This window comes from Antennarius striatus, chromosome 5 (assembly GCF_040054535.1).
Source record: "Antennarius striatus isolate MH-2024 chromosome 5, ASM4005453v1, whole genome shotgun sequence".
Taxonomy (NCBI): Eukaryota; Metazoa; Chordata; class Actinopteri; order Lophiiformes; family Antennariidae; genus Antennarius; species Antennarius striatus.
Window position 1 is genome coordinate 12,949,198 of NC_090780.1, and position 17,738 is coordinate 12,966,935.

The 17,738-nt window shown below is 39.6% G+C and overlaps 1 protein-coding gene across 1 annotated transcript; it reads right to left on the bottom strand.

Annotated features, from left to right (window-relative positions):
* Positions 1–12,478: 12,478 nt before the first annotated feature.
* Positions 12,479–17,512, bottom strand: LOC137595848 (transmembrane protein 88-like). Its single transcript, XM_068316192.1, has 3 exons — positions 17,375–17,512; positions 16,225–16,522; positions 12,479–13,864 (listed from the first exon to the last, which is right to left on the bottom strand). The coding sequence occupies exons 2-3, from the start codon at positions 16,519–16,521 to the stop codon at positions 13,637–13,639; spliced, it is 525 nt and encodes a 174-aa protein (XP_068172293.1). The 5' UTR covers position 16,522; positions 17,375–17,512; the 3' UTR covers positions 12,479–13,636.
* Positions 17,513–17,738: the final 226 nt, after the last annotated feature.

A 17,738-nucleotide genomic window follows, 5' to 3' on the forward strand; every position in this document is an offset into this window, starting at 1 on the left:
TAACGACTTTGTGTTGACAAATCATGGATTGCGCTGGGCGGGCATTGCGAAGCCATAGATGAATGATAGCAGGCGAACTGGAGAAAGAAAGCTAAGTAATTGTGAGATTTGGAAGGAGCTAAGGTTAAAGGAAAAGACACCTGTCAAAAGAGCAAGTGGAAAAGAAATTTTAGAGAAGTGATAGTTCTGTTAGCTGACTACATGAACAGGACTATATGTAGTTACTTAAAGAGCGTTTTTGTCAGATGCCTGAGTAGCATTTTGGATACTACATCGATTGCCCCATTCCAAACGGAAACCATAGCTGGACAAACTGTTCCCTGTAAAGACAACAGAAACAATATCTTAGCACCAAATGCAGACAGACACAACAGCAGCTACACCGAAGGATTCACAGGCTAACTAGTCCGATAATTCCCTAAAGATTAATGGAGAACAAACCCAGAGCTAAAAAATGAATGAATACTGGTCTGACATCCCAGTAGAAATGACGATGACTCTGTCAGTCCAGCTGATCCACTTTCAATGTTGTGTTGTTTGAAACCAAAATGAATTTTGACAGGAGTGTCCTTTAACTGCCATCAGTGCTGACGTGACAGAAGACATCTCGTCACTGCATCAACAAATGATTTTGCCTATAATTATATATCGTCTTTTTTTGTCCCTGCAGCTTTTGCCTTTATCTACCAATGTTCTGATGTAGGTCTGAAGCCGGGGATGTAGCTCAGTGGTAGAGCACATGCTTCACATCTTTGCCCTGAATTCAATTTGCACAAGCCAGTGTCAGCTGTAGGCTGGTCCCAACCCCTCATAGAGTGGCAGCAGGGAGGGCATCCAACATAAAAAACTTTGCAAAACACATGTAAGCATACAAAAAGAAAAAAAGGATAACACGCTGTGGCGACCCCTGATGGGACAAGCTGAAGGGAAGTTTTGTTCTGATGTGGGTCTGCTTTAAGTGAAAAACAATGTTGTCAGAGATAGCTGTTGGTTAGTGCAGAAAAGTCTTAAAAGCCACAAGGATTTATTTCTCATAACAGAGTTCTCCTATATGTGAAGAACTGATGTGTGTCAAGGCTTTTGGGAGAGTGGGATATTTTCTAAAGTGACTCACAGTGGGTGAGGTGTTAAACAGCAGGTGATGATTATTTTCACATATTCCTCTGTGAGATGTTTCTCTTTGTTTGCAGCGCTTTATTCTGTTCCTGACCCAAATGAACTACTGAGAAACACTCAACTGAAATGCTTTTACTGCTATAATTACAATGCCTTTTCAGGAATGCTTTTAACTTTGCCCAAAGAATTATGTCAAAAGAAAGGCTTTTGTTCTTCACCAGAAATCCCAAGAAGTAGTAAAGCAGATCCAGCAACCCTTTGTGGCAGGTGTCTCTAAACTTTTTCCTGTGAGGGCCACATAACTTTTCCCTTCTCTGATGTGGGGCCGGGGTCAGTTTGTAACAGAAAACTGACAATCGCAGGGGTGCCTAAACACTTATTGTCTTCCAGAAAGCCACACAACTAAATATTAATAACTCTTTCCAGGACCTAAACATAAAAAAATCTCATGAAATAAATAATAACACTACTAATGAAATAAATAACACTGTGAAATAGATAATACCCAAATAACCTGAGATCTTCACAGAAAAAAAGGCCATGGACATTATTTTTCTGTGTGCCGTGCACAATCTTAACAGGTGAAACTTCAGCTTTGTTGACAGAGCAGACTTTTACTGAAATGACTCATATGAGCAGCCTCTCAAAGTTCTTCCTTCCTTCTAATCATTTTGTAGGGTCCAGTAGGCTTGTAGCTGCTGTTTGCTGATCTCTTTCTCATCACCTTCCTGCGAAAACCACAAAGCAAGCAAGTTGAGAAGTGATACAGACCCTACACAGCACAGTTCATTTATCTACCAGTATGGCTGTGGAGATGGATTTCATTTCTGTAGATTTTATGATGATTATATTTGTTTATACTCAGAATGACTCATTCAGGCCAGAATGACCTTTGTATGTTCATCGGTGTGAACTATGGGCCTGCATATGGCCGCTGAGAAGTTGAATGTCGTGTTCCATGTGAGTCACAGCTAGTCTCAAACACTGATGCAGGTGTTCATCTGTCAGTCTTGACCTCATCTGAGTTTTCAGATAAGGTCAAGAAGAAGGCTGGGCTTCATCGATGTCGGCCACAAAGGGGTTCTGGAAAAGACTGTTTTTGCATTAGTGTGTAGTTCACAGAATTGTACACGGAACTCCGCCTTCAGCGTTTCCAGTGCTTCCACACACCTTTTCAGCTGGGAACGGCTCCACTGGGCTCTCTGCAGAGAGGTTTTGGTTAGCAGGAAGATGAAGTTGTGCTTTTTCACTTGTTCCAAAACCAGCGCTAGTTTCACCTGAAATGCTTTTATTTGGGAATACATGTCGCAAATAGGTTTCCCCGGTCCTCATAGCTGCAAGTTAAGGCCGTTCAGCATTTCTGTCATGTAAAAACGCAATGTGCCAAAATGCATTTTTCTGGTACTGTTCAGGGGGCCGTGCCAAATGTAGTGCCGGCCACATCCGGCCCGCGGGCCTTAGTTTGGGGACCACTGCTTTGTGGTGTCCAGCACCGTTTGTAATTGCCTGTAGATGTTTGCTCTGCAGGAACTCTGAACAATCTTTTTACTGTAGTTCAATATTTTAGAACCTATGATTAAGAAGTAGTTCTCAGTTCCTGTGAACCCCATTCCCCCTTACTTCTTACTACAAAGACATGACATAAATAAGAATTAATCTTGTAGTCCAACAAATTATAATATGATTCCAGGGTGTCCATCAGGTGTAATAATAAGGTAACTGGGTTAGTCACTACAGCCATAATATCAGCTGTAGAGACTAACCCATAAGCAGTAATTTATATCCACCAATCTCCATCCCTCAATGTTTTTATTCATCCTAATACTGGCTCCTAATGATTCTAACAATAAAATGCTCACAGACCGTCTCTCTAGAGAGGATTAATACATTAATTATCACTAAATCCTTTTATAATGTATTAACTCATCTTAAAAAACTGGGATCAATTCCAGAGAATGAATGAAAAGGAATCCCCACTCCATCACATCAGAAGCCTTTTTGGCATTTAAGGGAATTACTTTACGTACTTAGCGGCTAATCTATTAAGGCTGTTCTTACACTTTCTGTATAGGATCAGTTCATGAAACTGGCTTGACCGGGATATTTAATATTCGGTGGGTTTTCCTGTATAGGCACAAGGTCAGTACCTTCGTTGGTATCTTACAATCCATATTGAGCTAGTAGGTCTTAAATTAGTTTATATTTGTTATACTCCTGTCCTTCTTGGGAATTATAGTTATTAAGGCTTCGTTGAAAATACATGGCAACTGTCTCTTCTCTGAGACCTCTGATAAACCTGTAACACTGGAACAAGAATTTCTCTGTACTCTTTATAATATTCCAACTGAATTCCACAAGGATTTCCTAGTTTCATTTTGCTTCCTTCTTTATTTCTGCTGCAGGCATTGGAGACTTTAGTTTCTTTACATAATTAGAAGAAAATTTAGACAGACTAATGTTAGACAAAAACATTTCTCGCTCTTTTTGATGTGTTTGACTTTTGGTAACATATTTTAACATCAGTTGCTGGAGCAAAACTACCAGACTTTAAACTTTAACACAAATGTGTACATCATGACTTCAGTCTGTCTCTCAGGCCCAGCAGGGATTCTATTAAAAAACTATAATAAATAAAGATATGAAAAGGTTTTTCATGCTAACACAAAGAGTGAGCAGAAGGGTATATAAGTGGGATTTTTGGTGTGTGTGTGTGTGTGTGTGTGTGTGTGTGTGTGTGTGTGTGTGTGTGTGTGTGTGTGTGTGTGTGTGTGTGTGTGTGTGTGTGTGTGTGTGTGTTTGTGTGTGTGTGCGCATGGTTGTTTGTCTTTCATGTGGCCCCCCAATGAGCTGGCGTTTTATCCGGGGTGTACCTCACCTCTGGCCCAGCTGGGATAGGCTCCAGCAAACACATGACCCATCACAAGGCAGATAATGGCTCTAGACAACGTGATTACGACCACCTTGTCTGCATGTATGGATGGAAATTATAATATCATTGTCAGTTTAATTAGTTTTTATCTTAATGAAAATCAACTTGTACCATGTCATGCCACCATTTATATACATTCCTTCCACTGCAACCTATTGTCTATTTTTAGCCCTTTACCAAGCCTTCCTTTACAGCGGCATTGAGGTCCTCACAGGAACAGACAGGAAAGTGATGGGATGGCTGAGGAACGCCACCTAATCTCACAGAAGCAGCTCTGTTCCTTTATCAGTGCAGGAATGTCTCCATTTGAAGCCACACAAAGACAGCAGAGCGTCTGAGGCTGAGGATTATCATCCACTGTCACTCAAACTGTTTCCTGTCAACCACAAAGACTTCACCTACCCAACAAGGATCACGCTGTCGAACCGGTGATGAAACACGGACACGGTGACACCAAAGCATCGCTCGCATTCTTTAAACATTAAATCAGGTTCACAGTGCAGGGTTAAGTGTCACATGTTTCTGTGTAATGTTGACGCACATTAAATCCAACATTAAACGTTTTTTCATGGTATTTAATGTTGTTGAAGAGTCCCGAAAATGTATTCCTACCTTTTTTGTTTTAAATTATGTCATTCTGTATTTAAGTTCTATCTTATCTGGTAGATTTTACTTCCACGCTTAAATGTGACAAAAGATATGTGCTGATAGCACAGGATCTTCTAACACCATCAACTGGTAATGTTTGCTCGAAAGAGGCTGAATTCTGACCACTTTAGACCTATAGATATGAGTTTGTATCGCTTTCAATTTTCCTTTACAGTTGCTGATTAAATGAACGAAGCAGTGAAATGATAAAGATTTGTCAGATTCTCTACATTTATACCACTTGAAACCTGGAGCAATAGATTAGAAATAGATAGATAGATAGATAGAATAGATAGAAAAAAGGAATTTCAGCTTCCCATCCTGAGTGTAACGTCAAAGAAAAATTGGCTCTGTGTGAATGTCGTCTGTGGTGACGTAGATGTAGTTTATTCTTGGATACTGGAGGAAAACCTCCTGTTCACTTCCAAAAAATGTTTTTCACATGAAGATAAATAGGTTTGACATCCATCTATAAAATTACAAATGGGTCACAAGCGGACAAGGTATTATCATGATTAAATAAAATATTTTTGTAAAAATTACTCACATAAATCATGTGATGTTGAGCTCTGAACATAGCCTGTTGGATGCTGTTGTTTTGTCATGTTTTTCTCATTATTTTAAAACATAACTCTTGTTAGTTTGTGTTAAAGTTTCTGAAATAAGAAAGTTTTACAAACCTCTGCAAAGCCAGCTAATTTCTCTTTAACCCTTTACTAAGTTTGATGAGGATCAATGCAATGAACAGTGCAACCAACTTTATGGGGCAATAATGAATAAAGAGATTTCAATATGAAGCAGCAGAGGAAGTTAGAAGACTTTAAAATATATGTCTCTCCCAAGCAATATCAAAGGAGAACCAGGAGGTTTATGGATGTAGTGAAAGAGGACATGAAGGTAGTTGGTGTGAGAGAAGAGGATGCAGCAGACAGGGTTAGATGGAGGCAACTGATTCGCTGTGGCGACCCTTGAAGGGAAAAGCCGAAAGGAAAAGAAGACAAAGAAACAAAATGAAAAACATCTCAGAATCTCCAGAACTCCTCTTTTTAATCAAACAGTCTGCAGTGATTTTTCCCACCTCTGTGAATGTGTGTAACAGCCTGAATGACCCCATGAGGTGCAGCGAGAGCCCCTCCTGGTTGCTGTCCGCTGCAGAGGATGAAATCAGTGTAAGCCCTCCGTGATTCTCATTTTTTGCCTCCATGGGAGATGGAAATGAAACTGCAATGAGACAAAGCCAAAAAATAGAATTTAATTTTCTGAAAATAGGAACAGGGCCTGAGCCGCCGGCAGCGCTTGGTAAAGACCTGAAATATGAAGCCGTAAACTGAAAGGAGATAATAGGATATAATAACAGAAAGCTAGAGGAGAGGGGGAGTATAATGTGTAGGTCTAATTGGGAGAGCTCTTTCCTTCTCCCAGGTGGGGGGTAATGAGAGACAGAGCGTAGCTGGCGGACAGCCATAGATTATTGCCTTTATGGGTTAATATCAAGGAGGGGCAGAGGAATGCAGCGTGACAGAAACGCAAATGTGAGGTTAGTCAGAGAAGGAAAAATGTACAATAAAAGTTCTGATCTGAACATGGAGGCAGGCATAAGCCTGTGTTACCAGTGATATTTACTCTCAGCTTCCCGCTGGTCAAACTGTGTCAGGGTGCTGCTAATCGGCAGCACTAACTGGCTCACTTTCATTGATTAAATCTGTGTTTCATCAAAAATGGCTGCTTCCAAACTGTTAGTGCCAAGTCAAATGTCTTTTATTCTTCACTGTGGAGTTCAAACATTTTACCACAGGAACAGAGGAACATTCAAAATATGAGACAGAAGCAAACTGCTTGTGGAGGACATGGAGCTATAAATAACTGGATGAAGTGGTTTAATACTAGGAGAAAGGAGAGGTTCAATTTTCTGCTGCAAAGACGTGTGAGAGCGAGGTGAGAGAGTAGGCAGAGGACAAATGAGGCATGAAATTCACATTTGTTTGTTTCGCACTTGGTAATGTGTTATCCTGTTACAGCAGTGATTTTAAAATCTTTCCTTCTTTTTGAAAAAACATTTTCCTGTTTTTGCACCCAGTTAGATCCTTGTACAGCAGACAGGGCTCCAGACCTGTATTACAACAACCAACACTGTGATTACTGGTACTCCTGCATCAATGCCTGTGATTGTGAGCACAATTTATGATACAGAATACATTGACTTTAAGCAATTAGCGTCATTAGCCATGATTACGTCTGCGTCCTAAAAATGGATGACACGACTCTCTGATTGTAATTATTGAGATGAAAACGCTTGTTTTCAACAAGACAGCTGCTAAAAGTCACACAACCAGACATGCACAGGATGTATAGAGGAGACGTAGTTCTCTATGCTATAGAGAACTGGGTGTTATTAGTAAGTGTCAGTTATGCTCATATCTGTGGATAACAGATTTTACACGGACACCACAACAGCATTATATCTGATCCTATTCTGAGAAAAAAACTTGCAGTAAAGCATAAAGCAATGGTAAAATAAAATGATAAAATAAAATGCCAAACTAGTCGGTTTAACTTCTACCTTTACAACCTGTTGAGGAAAACTATTGTTGAACTATTTGTTTCATCCAAATGTCTTTTTTTATTTCCATCACCAGAGTTGGAGGACATGCGATCACCCACATTTATATATATATGTGTGTGTGTGTGTGTGTGTGTGTGTGTGTGTGTGTGTATATATATATATATATATATATATATATATATATATATATATATATATATACACACACACACACACACACACACACACACACACACACACACACACACAGAGTATATATATACATATATGTGTATATATATATATATATATATATATATATATATATACATATACATATATACATATAGACAGAGAGAGAGAGAGAGAGAGAGAGAGAGAGAGAGAGAGAGAGAGAGAGAGAGAGAGAGAGAGAGAGAGAGAGAGAGAGAGAGAGAGAGAGAGTTAATTTGTTGCGTTTCTCACATTTTGCCAACATCATGAAAAATGGTTAATTGATACAAATTATCCAGACATAAAGAAATCATCATGCTCCACCATTGGATCCAGTTCTGGATTATAAACCAAGAAACGAGAAGATTTGTTCTGAGGGAAGAATATGTATGGAAAGAGTGTTGGAGACTTGGCTCCTTGACACCAGTGTACAGATCATGCAGATTCAATTTTTTTTCATGCATCTGTGAATGTGAAGAATAAACAGCGTGTCTACACAAAAAAATGGAACCCAATCACATTATTGTAGATGTTACGTCCAGCTCCTGGGCCACACTGAGCTCCTGGGGCTGGGATGGTTGATAAATCATAAATTTAATAATAATTAGCACCTGATTTCAAATGTCAGCATGTTTCCAAAGGTCAGAAAACTGTTTTATTTACCATGAGGCAGACCAACATGAACATACCCCTGCACCATCATAATACTTGTCCTGTCTATTATTGTAGCATGATAAATTACACATAACTAATTTATCATGCTACATGTTCAGGTTGCAGTGAGGCACTGGGGGAGGTGACTACTACTACTATTATTTGTGTACTACCTCAAGCGTATAATCACCTTTATTATCTTGGACCTAATACACCTACTTCTCTCCAGCTCCTGACATTTCTACCCACCTCCCCCCAGGACCACTGTTGGGGTTTCCCTGCTTCTGTGACTGTGTGCAAATGAAGACAAAATGACAAAAAGTTCATTGTGCAAATGAAATCCTCTATCTCTCCATGCCTCTGCTGCTCCCTAGACGTGTCGTTGATGACATTCTGTTGTCTGTGCCGTGGCTCACAGCCTGTAGCTGCTTATCCCTCTTTATCCCTTTGCTTAATTACCAGCAGTTGGCCATGACAAGATGCCAGGAGCCAAAATATGGTGTCTTATTTATGCTGGTGAACATTTGTGTGTCTTGTGTACTTGGCTGTTCAGGATTATAACAGAGCTACAAACTAGAAGTTCCAACACACACAAAACCATACAGCGCACATACAGTGTACGCGTGATGACAAACAGCGCACATACGCCAGACTGATGCACTCAGCCCACTGTGAACAATGACACTGCTTATTACCACTCAGTAAACACGAATCCAACACCTGCTGATGCTCACAGATTGAATTAAGGACCCATTCTGCTGCCACTTAGCATTAGAGTGTTTCTAACGTCACCTTTCATTAAACCCAGGTGACGATAATTCAGTTATAAATAGCATTTAGGGAGAAGGATAGGAATGATACTGAAGGACCAGGAGGCTTGCTAACAACCTTACAAGCTTCTATGTAAATATATGTTAACACCACCACTGGCAGCTGAATTCATCCTCATCTAATCCTGGTCTTGTTTCAGATTAAGCTCATATTTATTCTCTGTTCATTGGCTGGTTAAACACAATCAATTCTTCAAAGTCTGTTCTAATCCTGGAGATTAATTTGTTGACAGTGTGTAATTGTCAATGTTTCCTCGTTTTCCTTTGCCTCAGGTCAGAAAGCTGATTTTCCTGTTGGCTTGTTCAGTGGTTTTGAGTTTAGGATATGATCCACAAATTGCTCGCATGATCACATCAATCTGTGCTGTAATATAGGACAGACTGCTATTAGATGAAGATGAAGAACTTCTACCTGACTTGTTGGCTTGGCTTATATTTAGTTGCTTACTTAAACTGCTGCTGTGTGGACTTCTCTTCTTTGAACTTGGTGCCACAATTTTGCCTCTTTGTCTAGAGGTTTATAGTTATTCTCATTCCGCGTTATCTCAGTAGAAAGGACACACTGCTTACCCACGTAAATGAGAAACATTCAAGCTGGGATCCATTTTTCACTGCAATACAGTCAGATGGAGACACAGCCAAAGAAATATTTCAACTAAAATTGTGGAAAAAATCTGCTGCTAGTTTAATTCATTTATGTATTAATTTGATAAATGATTTTTTGTTGTTGTTATTTGTTGTAACTGGAATCAATTTGATGAAGGCTGTGGCAGGCTGACTAGGGATGAAAATACATTAAGCTGATACTTAGTAGATTTTTCATCCCACAGTTTGTGCTTATTTCTCAATGATCTTGGTTCTGATTGTTCCACAAAATCATTGCATTAAATAACTGAATTTCAGAAACACACACACACACACACGCACACACACACACGCACACACACACACACACACACACTAGATACAGATATATTATTACAGTCAGCTCAACAGTTTCCCTTTTGTGGCACATAATTTCACCCCCAGAGTTCACCTCCAGCATTCACTCTGATATAATGTGGTTGTCATGGAAAACAGGTGAGTGTGTGGATGGAGGCTAATGTTTAAAAAGGGGGGTGGGTTGTTCAAGGTGGGTAATGACTGCTTGTGGATTCAAGTTTGAAGAATTACTGACAAACTATTCTTGGAATCGGACCAGCTGTGTTTGCCTCTCCTTCAGTCACAGGAAGTTGTGTTCGCTCCAATATCACTGGACAACTTGATGGATTGTCATGAATGTTGGTGCAGACTTGTGTGATCCCCAGAGAATGAACCAAATTGACTTCACTAACCTGTGTTAGTTCCTCTTTCTTCTTTTTTGTTGCACTAAAGCGTTTTCTTTGCAATTAAATCGAATGTCCCGGAAATAATAAAGAATTTATACAATGCAATTATGTCATCTTTGCAAAGATTAGCCAATTATCTCCACAGACAACTGAAAGAAAATTAAATGTCAATTCAGACGCTTTTTAGGAAAAATGTTTGTTGGTTCCTTCTTCTAAAATTCAAGTGTTTTTACTTTTTCTGTGTTCTGTATAATAGTAAAATAGTTTTTACTTGGACAAGAAACTATTTGATGATTTTAGATTATACTGATAAGCATTTTTATTCAAGTGGACATTTTATAGACCAAACAATTAACCTGTAATTGAGAATAGCTGTCAGATTTATTGCTAATGGAAATAATGGTCAAATGCAGACCTTTATTGATTTTTAAATGTGAAAATATTCGCACAGGCCAGAAGGTTCACTGCTCTGAATGAAGACGACGCTGCAGTGAGTTTGGAGACGGTAGTTCCTCCTGTTTCTGTGGGTTCATGACGATTTGTGGGGGGCTAGGAAACATCAGACACCGATATTCAAACCAGTATGAAAATATTCATTACGTTTTTCAGTTTTCACCACTCAAACTATTATAATTGCATTATCGTGCCGCTGGTATTTGTTGCCATGTGTTCAACAAACACTTTGTTGAACACAACTCAAGGCTTCTTCACATTAACTGGGAGATTTTCCCAGATGTTACTGCCAAATGTTTGATTATGGGGAGTGTTGTCCTAACAGCTCACCAGAGTCACAGGGAAAAGACATAATTAAAATATCTCAAATAAAAATTACTCTGCCAAAGCGAGTCTCCGAAAATCATTTCCATATAGAAACATGAAAGAGTACGCCTACAAAAAATACTATTAGACTGTCTGCGGTTCAAACATACTGTATACTAATGATGCTTCAGAACATTGTTGTTCTGTGCTTACACATCCTTTAAAAAAACTTCTCTGTTTTTAAATAATTTTGTTTTGTAATCCAAGTCATAATGCTAATGTGATGTGGACTGAAAGCTTTCAGACTCCAGAAACCTTTATAAGACATCTATCACAAAAGAAACTGAACAAAGCCATCTCTTGATCAGGCTATACATGACAATGTGCTGCTGTTTTGTTGATATCAAAGTAAACGCTAGAAAATGGGATGAAAATTACTGTCAGTTCCCCTTCCAAAAAATGAAGGGAAATTTTTGTGTTTTTAATCAAAATAGAACCATAGATATACTTTAATGTACATCGTACCTCAAACTCTTTCAGAACATACAGCGCCACCCTAGTAGGATGGAACAACACACACACCTACCCATTACAGTATGAAATAGAGTACTGGCTTGTCCTTGACGTGTATCCACTGGTGTGGCTCACATAATGCAGATACTAGGTCTTATAAGCTGAAGGAGGTGGCCTTAAGGGTAAAATTCATTACAGTGATTTTACCATTAAGTGTTGTTATTATTAGTATTGACAGTAAGGGAGCAGTCTTTCTGTTTGGTTACTGTTCTGCATTAGGAACACAAAGGCTCAGGGGACTGTTGGCTGTCCTGTTCGATCTTCAGGTGATGTGTTAGTGATGTTGTGTTAATGTTGTAAGCACAGGCAGTGGGGCGCATGTTTGCTGTTAATTCTGTGCCTACTCCCAACCTAGAATATAAACACGCTGCAGTTCATTTCCACCCATTGATCGGTGGTCTTTGCATCGTCTGTTAAATTATAATTATATAATGCTCTGCAGGGCCAGAGAATGGCTCTAAGCTTCTGCAACATAACACAAATGTTTATGGTACAGCGAAATAAATATAATTTTACATGGCAGCATGTTGCCAGTATAATTCTCTGCCATGTGCATTGTTAGCCTGTCTTGCAGAGTCATGGTACCCAAAAATGTATGCGTCCACAGACATGTGTCCTCTTTCTGGGGGCTGAATCCCCCAGTGGTCTGACCCTGGAACCAACACTGATAGTTTCAGTAATATAGACAACATGTCTGAGACTCATGGTGTGTTTAGTTACCTGGGCGGTGTTTTTGTGCGCGTAATTGTTGCAAATTCTAAATAAATAACAAGTTTGATTAAAAGGGTTTTCCAACCAAATTGGTTCCAAAGTTTTAGAAAGAAATGTTGGTTTCTGTTTCACTTGCAGAGTGAATAGCTTTAAATAGGACTGAGACGAATACAGGTACAATAGATTTATTAAGGGTTTCGTATACTGTGTTATTTTGTATGTGTCCACTTCCAACATTGTTAACCAAACATGCCAGCAGTTCATTTGCTTTCATTAGTCTTCTGATTCAAATCCTTCTCAGGAGAAATCCAACACAAATCTGGACATTTTAACACAGTGCAGCAACACACAATTAAAGATGAATCATTTGTCTGTGTCAATAATGAATTTCATTGACCAGAACGCAAGTGGGCGGCACATTCAGATCCTCAGCGGATGATTAAAGTCTCTCTTTTACAAAAGGTTTCCTCCGAGCAGCCACTGCTTTGTCTCCAGCTCGTTTTCAGAATGAAGAGTGAACTTTAAATGTAGTTGGTTTTAAGATAGATACATCAGATAAACCTGTCTACAACTTTAATTCACTTTATAGATCAGATTTAATTCCTTACACACTGTCTGTTTTCTGATTATTTTCTGTTTTTCACAATAAATAATATAAAACATCAACATTTAAATGTCAGTATAGTTCACAAACTGAAAGTAAAATCACAAATCACGTTAGTTTTGTACATTAATTCCAAATGAATGCTACAGTACCAGAATAAACCAGTCGTCTATGTGCTGCTCTCTAAATTTAAATTTCTATTTTGAGTCTTGCTCACGAAGGAAAATCTTACAATGATATTTTATTTTACAAAACTTTTTGTTCCTCAGATTAAATGAGTGCAGGTTTGTGATTTTTGTATATGAAGTTAAAGACTACATTTCAATTAAGATAAATACACAAAAATATTTTGGCTCCTGAAACAGAACAAACAAGAATGAAGAGGAAATATGTACAATAAACACACACAAAATCTCATATTCTTGGGATGAGGGCAAAATATACAAACACCTATGTCCCACTCATGTGCTGTTGGATAAGCTAATCAGATGACACTTGTAGCTTCATGTTTATGCTACAGATTTGACAGTGGTGTAATCGTTCTCATCTAACTCTGAGCAAGACAGAAAATCAATGTTTAAAAAAAAATCTCCCTCACAGTGTAGCAGCTAGCTGAGAAGTAGTGTTGACAGCCTAAGTGTGATATAACAGTGTTAATTAAGTTGTATGCTGTTTATTTTATCGACCATACACTGATCAAACTTCCTGATTCATCTTGACTCTTCTCGATCAGACCCAGGCATGGATGCTGCCCGCCCAGCCCGGAAACCATCCTCGGTACCAGGCCCGCGCCATTGGCTGAATAAGGAGCAGAAGATGGAACCGGCGGAGCAGCAAGCAGAATATGGCCGCTGCAACAACCACTAGTGGTGACATCATCACAAAGCCAAGAATGATGAGGGCTGAGCAGCTATTGTCATCCAGATAACGGCAGATGGCAGAAGAGGCATCAAGAACCTGTGGAGACAAAATCAGCAGGTATCATCAGAACAGGCAGACGCTCCAGAGGACCTGATGAACATTTTGGCAGCAGCAGTTTCTCTTCGAGCAAAAAGCAAATAGATATGATGAGTATGTGTGTGAGTGTTTGTAGATATTCAGGGTGGGACGTGGAGGTGGTGAGCTGTGACAGAGCTGTTCTGCAGCTCAGAGGAGAAGTGGCTCAGTGGCTTTCAGTTACCCTCTGAGCTGTCAATCAAGAAAAACAGAGGAGAGATAAAGACGGAAACTGCGAAAATAAAAAATGACAGTGGCAGGCAGCAAAGAGAGCAAATCAGTAAATGCATAAGAAGAGGAAGAGCGTGAGACACGATCAGAGAGTGCTTGAGGTGAAAGCATGCAGACATCCTTCAGATCTCAAGGTACATAAACTTGAAGCAGAATATTTCCTCTCTGTCAAAATTAGACCCGGTGAAAAGCATTTGGTTGAACCTGAAGCCCCCTTTTTAAAAGTGATTTAGGAAGTTTCACCTCTGACAAACAAACCCCAGCAACAGGATTGTTAAACTCACTCCAGCTCATGCAGACACACACCTCTGTCTACTGCACAGACTCTGTCTACTGTCAGCAGCTTTAAAAGTCTGTTCAGTAGATCCTCTATTCTATTCATGTTCAGTCTGTCACCAGTTTGAATCTAAGCATATGGCCAAAATTATGAAAATAATACGTAATAAATTTAAAAAATGAACTAAAACTGAAAGTTTCAGGAATTGTCCCATTGCAGTCTAATTGAAGAGTACTTTTATCTATTCTAAAGACATCATAAGTAATGTCAACCCAAATAACATCTGATGTTGGGCTTCAGACACTATTTGTTGTAGTTTTCTGCCACCTGTGCTTAAAATTCACAAAATCTATCTGTCATGAGAAGTAACTTTGCTACTAGCAGGGTCCCACCTACAGCCTCTCTAAATCAAATGGAATGTTCATTTGAAAAATGTTTTGCCAAACCTTAGAAACCCCCAGTTAGCATGGAATCAATTATGGGCAGCACCAGAACACAAGGTAATGATACTCCAAGGTGCCAAAAGTGCCTTCAGCAGATAGATTTGGTGCTGTGAGAAGATAATGACATTCTAACGGATCTTTCTCCATTATGTCATTCTAGAGATTTTATATTGCAGCTTGCAGTCTTGGTTTTTTAGGTCTCATTTAGTCTTGCGTCACTTCTTGTTTTACGTAAAATTATTTCAATTTTGTTTGCTGCAGAGTACAACGAGGTTTCAAGATGGCTTAAGTAAAGTCATATACAGTACTGTGCAAGCAAAACAATTGAGGACAACTACTGGCTGTGTCATACTTCAGACTCGCCTTTGCATTATTTATTAATCTGATCAAATACTGCAAATACCAAGAACTAAATGTTCTTCACATGTCTTCCCTATTGATAGCATTCTGCAAAAATGCAGAACATGTTAATGGCCCCAGTTTGTATTCTTACATTTATGAGAAATTTTCTCTGTAAGCCTTATAAAGGAGAATAACACATAGCTAACAATATGTCAACTTAATCCCCATTAAAAATCTTTTCATATAATTTGTGCATTTTTGCCCTTATTTTGCTAAATAATGATTGAGATAGAGAGAAAATATGATGAAAACTTATAACAGGTTACTTTCAAGGACACATCCAGCATTATGATTAGTTGTGAATATGGTTTCCATTGGAAACCAAAGCTTGACTTGTTAAGATTATTGAGCATGAAGAGAGTGTAAAGGATATAATCTATTGCAATATGTAAAGACGGAGGTAAATCAAGTATCTTTTCTCTTGATAAGTTATATTTATAGATATTAACTTTTGTAATCCATCCATCATCCATCCATCATCCATCCATCCATCCATCCATCCATCCATCAATCCATCCTGCTGTGACTCGAGGCAACATCAATACCCACTGCGTCACCGTGGCGCCCGGGTGTTAGTTGTTCTTACAAATTGTTTTGTGATTACATTTGAGTGGTTGAAGGTTGTTCACTGAGTCTGTTTTAAATTACAGCTTCAGGAAAGTAAGTGAAGGGAAATTTTATTTGAAAAATCAGCAAAAATTAAAAATCTATGGGAGCATGAAATGTAGAAATATTATCTTGCATAATAGAAATCATAGGTCTTACTGTTCATATTTCACATTCTGAGGCATATTTCTAGTAAAAGTTTTCTGTGTTTGATATGATGCCAGTGAATCAGTGTCCATCTCAGCCAGTGTCTTTAAACGCATCATCCAAAGGGAGGATAAGCAGCATAGTGTGGCTAAAACAGAGGCAAACAACACATTAACATGCCTGAACTCCACACCTCAGTGCTGTTGACTACTCACCCTGGAATGGCAGAGGAAGCCCATGTAAAGCAGCAGCACAGCAGGCAGCAGCACCACAGAGAAGACGGTCACCAGCAGCAGAGCGCTGACCAGCACCACACACAGGTTCCACAGGATGAGCGCCGCCCCGCAGGACACACAGCCACACCTGCCCCGCCGGCTACCCCATGCACTGCCCCCACTGTGGGCCATGGGAGGGGGTAGCATCTTCACTCTCTCCCCAGCCCCCCAGAATTCATCATCCTTCTCTTCCTCGCTTGAGCTGCCGTTATCTGGCTCCACGTCCATACCACACATCCTGAAACACACACACACACACACTCTGGTCAGACCTCTGATTCAAACTCTTCATGCTGTTATTCATTAAAAGAAAGAGAACCTGTTGTGTATGGATGAGGTCAGCTCACAGTTTCATCATCACACAATCATAAACAACGATCCTAATGCGTGAAGGTCTGTCCGGCTGATTCCTTCGGATGTAAATCCATCAATAAGACTCATGGTGCGTGGATGCAGACCCGACCACCTCATGGTATGCAGGCAGCCAATAACTCATTACTGTATGTAAATGAGACCTATGGATCTCTTTGATTTTCACACACATATGTGGACACTGTTAAGCGCTTTAACTCGATCATTAATCTGGGCTTTGATCTTTGTCACTATAGAGAATTGACTGGATGCCAATATGTGGAATTTTAAATGAATCAGTCCAAATTCTTCACCTGATCATCCTCCTGCTGAGCTGCAGATACCAACCCACACTGAAAGAATACGTGTGTGTGTGTGTGTGTGTGTGTGTGTGTGTGTGTGTGTGTGTGTGTGTGTGTGTGTGTGTGTGTGTGTGTGTGTGTGTGTGTGTGTGTGTCTGTGTGGAGAGAGGAAGAAAAGAGAGCTGTAATTAATAGACAGACAGACAGACAGACAGACAGACAGATAGATAGATAGATAGATAGATAGATAGATAGATAGATAGATAGAGAGAGAGAGAGAGAGAGAGAGAGAGAGAGAGAGAGAGAGAGAGAGAGAGAGAGAGACAGAGACAGGGACAGAGAGATGATATAATACACTTATTTTTCACTATGTTTCTCTGCTTTTTCGATAATTTCATAATGTCAAAAAACAAAACAATATAAATGTTGTTGCTTACCTCCAAGTACAGATTCGGCTAAGTCCTCTCGTCCCTATGTTGAATTATTCTCCAGCAACTCTCGGTCCGTCTACAGAATAATCCCGCCGGTGGATCGCAAAGCAGCAGCGGACAGACGCGCCCGGTACTCGAACCTGTGTCGCTGTGGTGAAGCTGCTGCCTGAGCGAGGCGCTCCGGACGGCGCGCGTCACTGCTGTGCGCGCGTTCTCGCCACAACGCATTGGATACTTTTTATTTCTAAACATATTAGCAACAAAAATGTGTAAATATTTGGTGTTCTTTTTCAAGACACTACACACTTCTGCAAACAATATCACAGAAAACAAAAAATATGGAAGAACTGAAAGACCACAAACGTAGGTA

Excerpts from the sequence above, each read along its gene's own strand:
- LOC137595848 (XM_068316192.1), bottom strand. The coding sequence starts at position 16,521 with ATGTGTGGTATGGACGTGGAGCCAGATAACGGCAGCTCAAGCGAGGAA. Across the intron at positions 13,865-16,224 it reads GCTTCCTCTGCCATTCCAGG|GTTCTTGATGCCTCTTCTGC; the intron begins GTGAGTAGTCAA and ends TTGTCTCCACAG.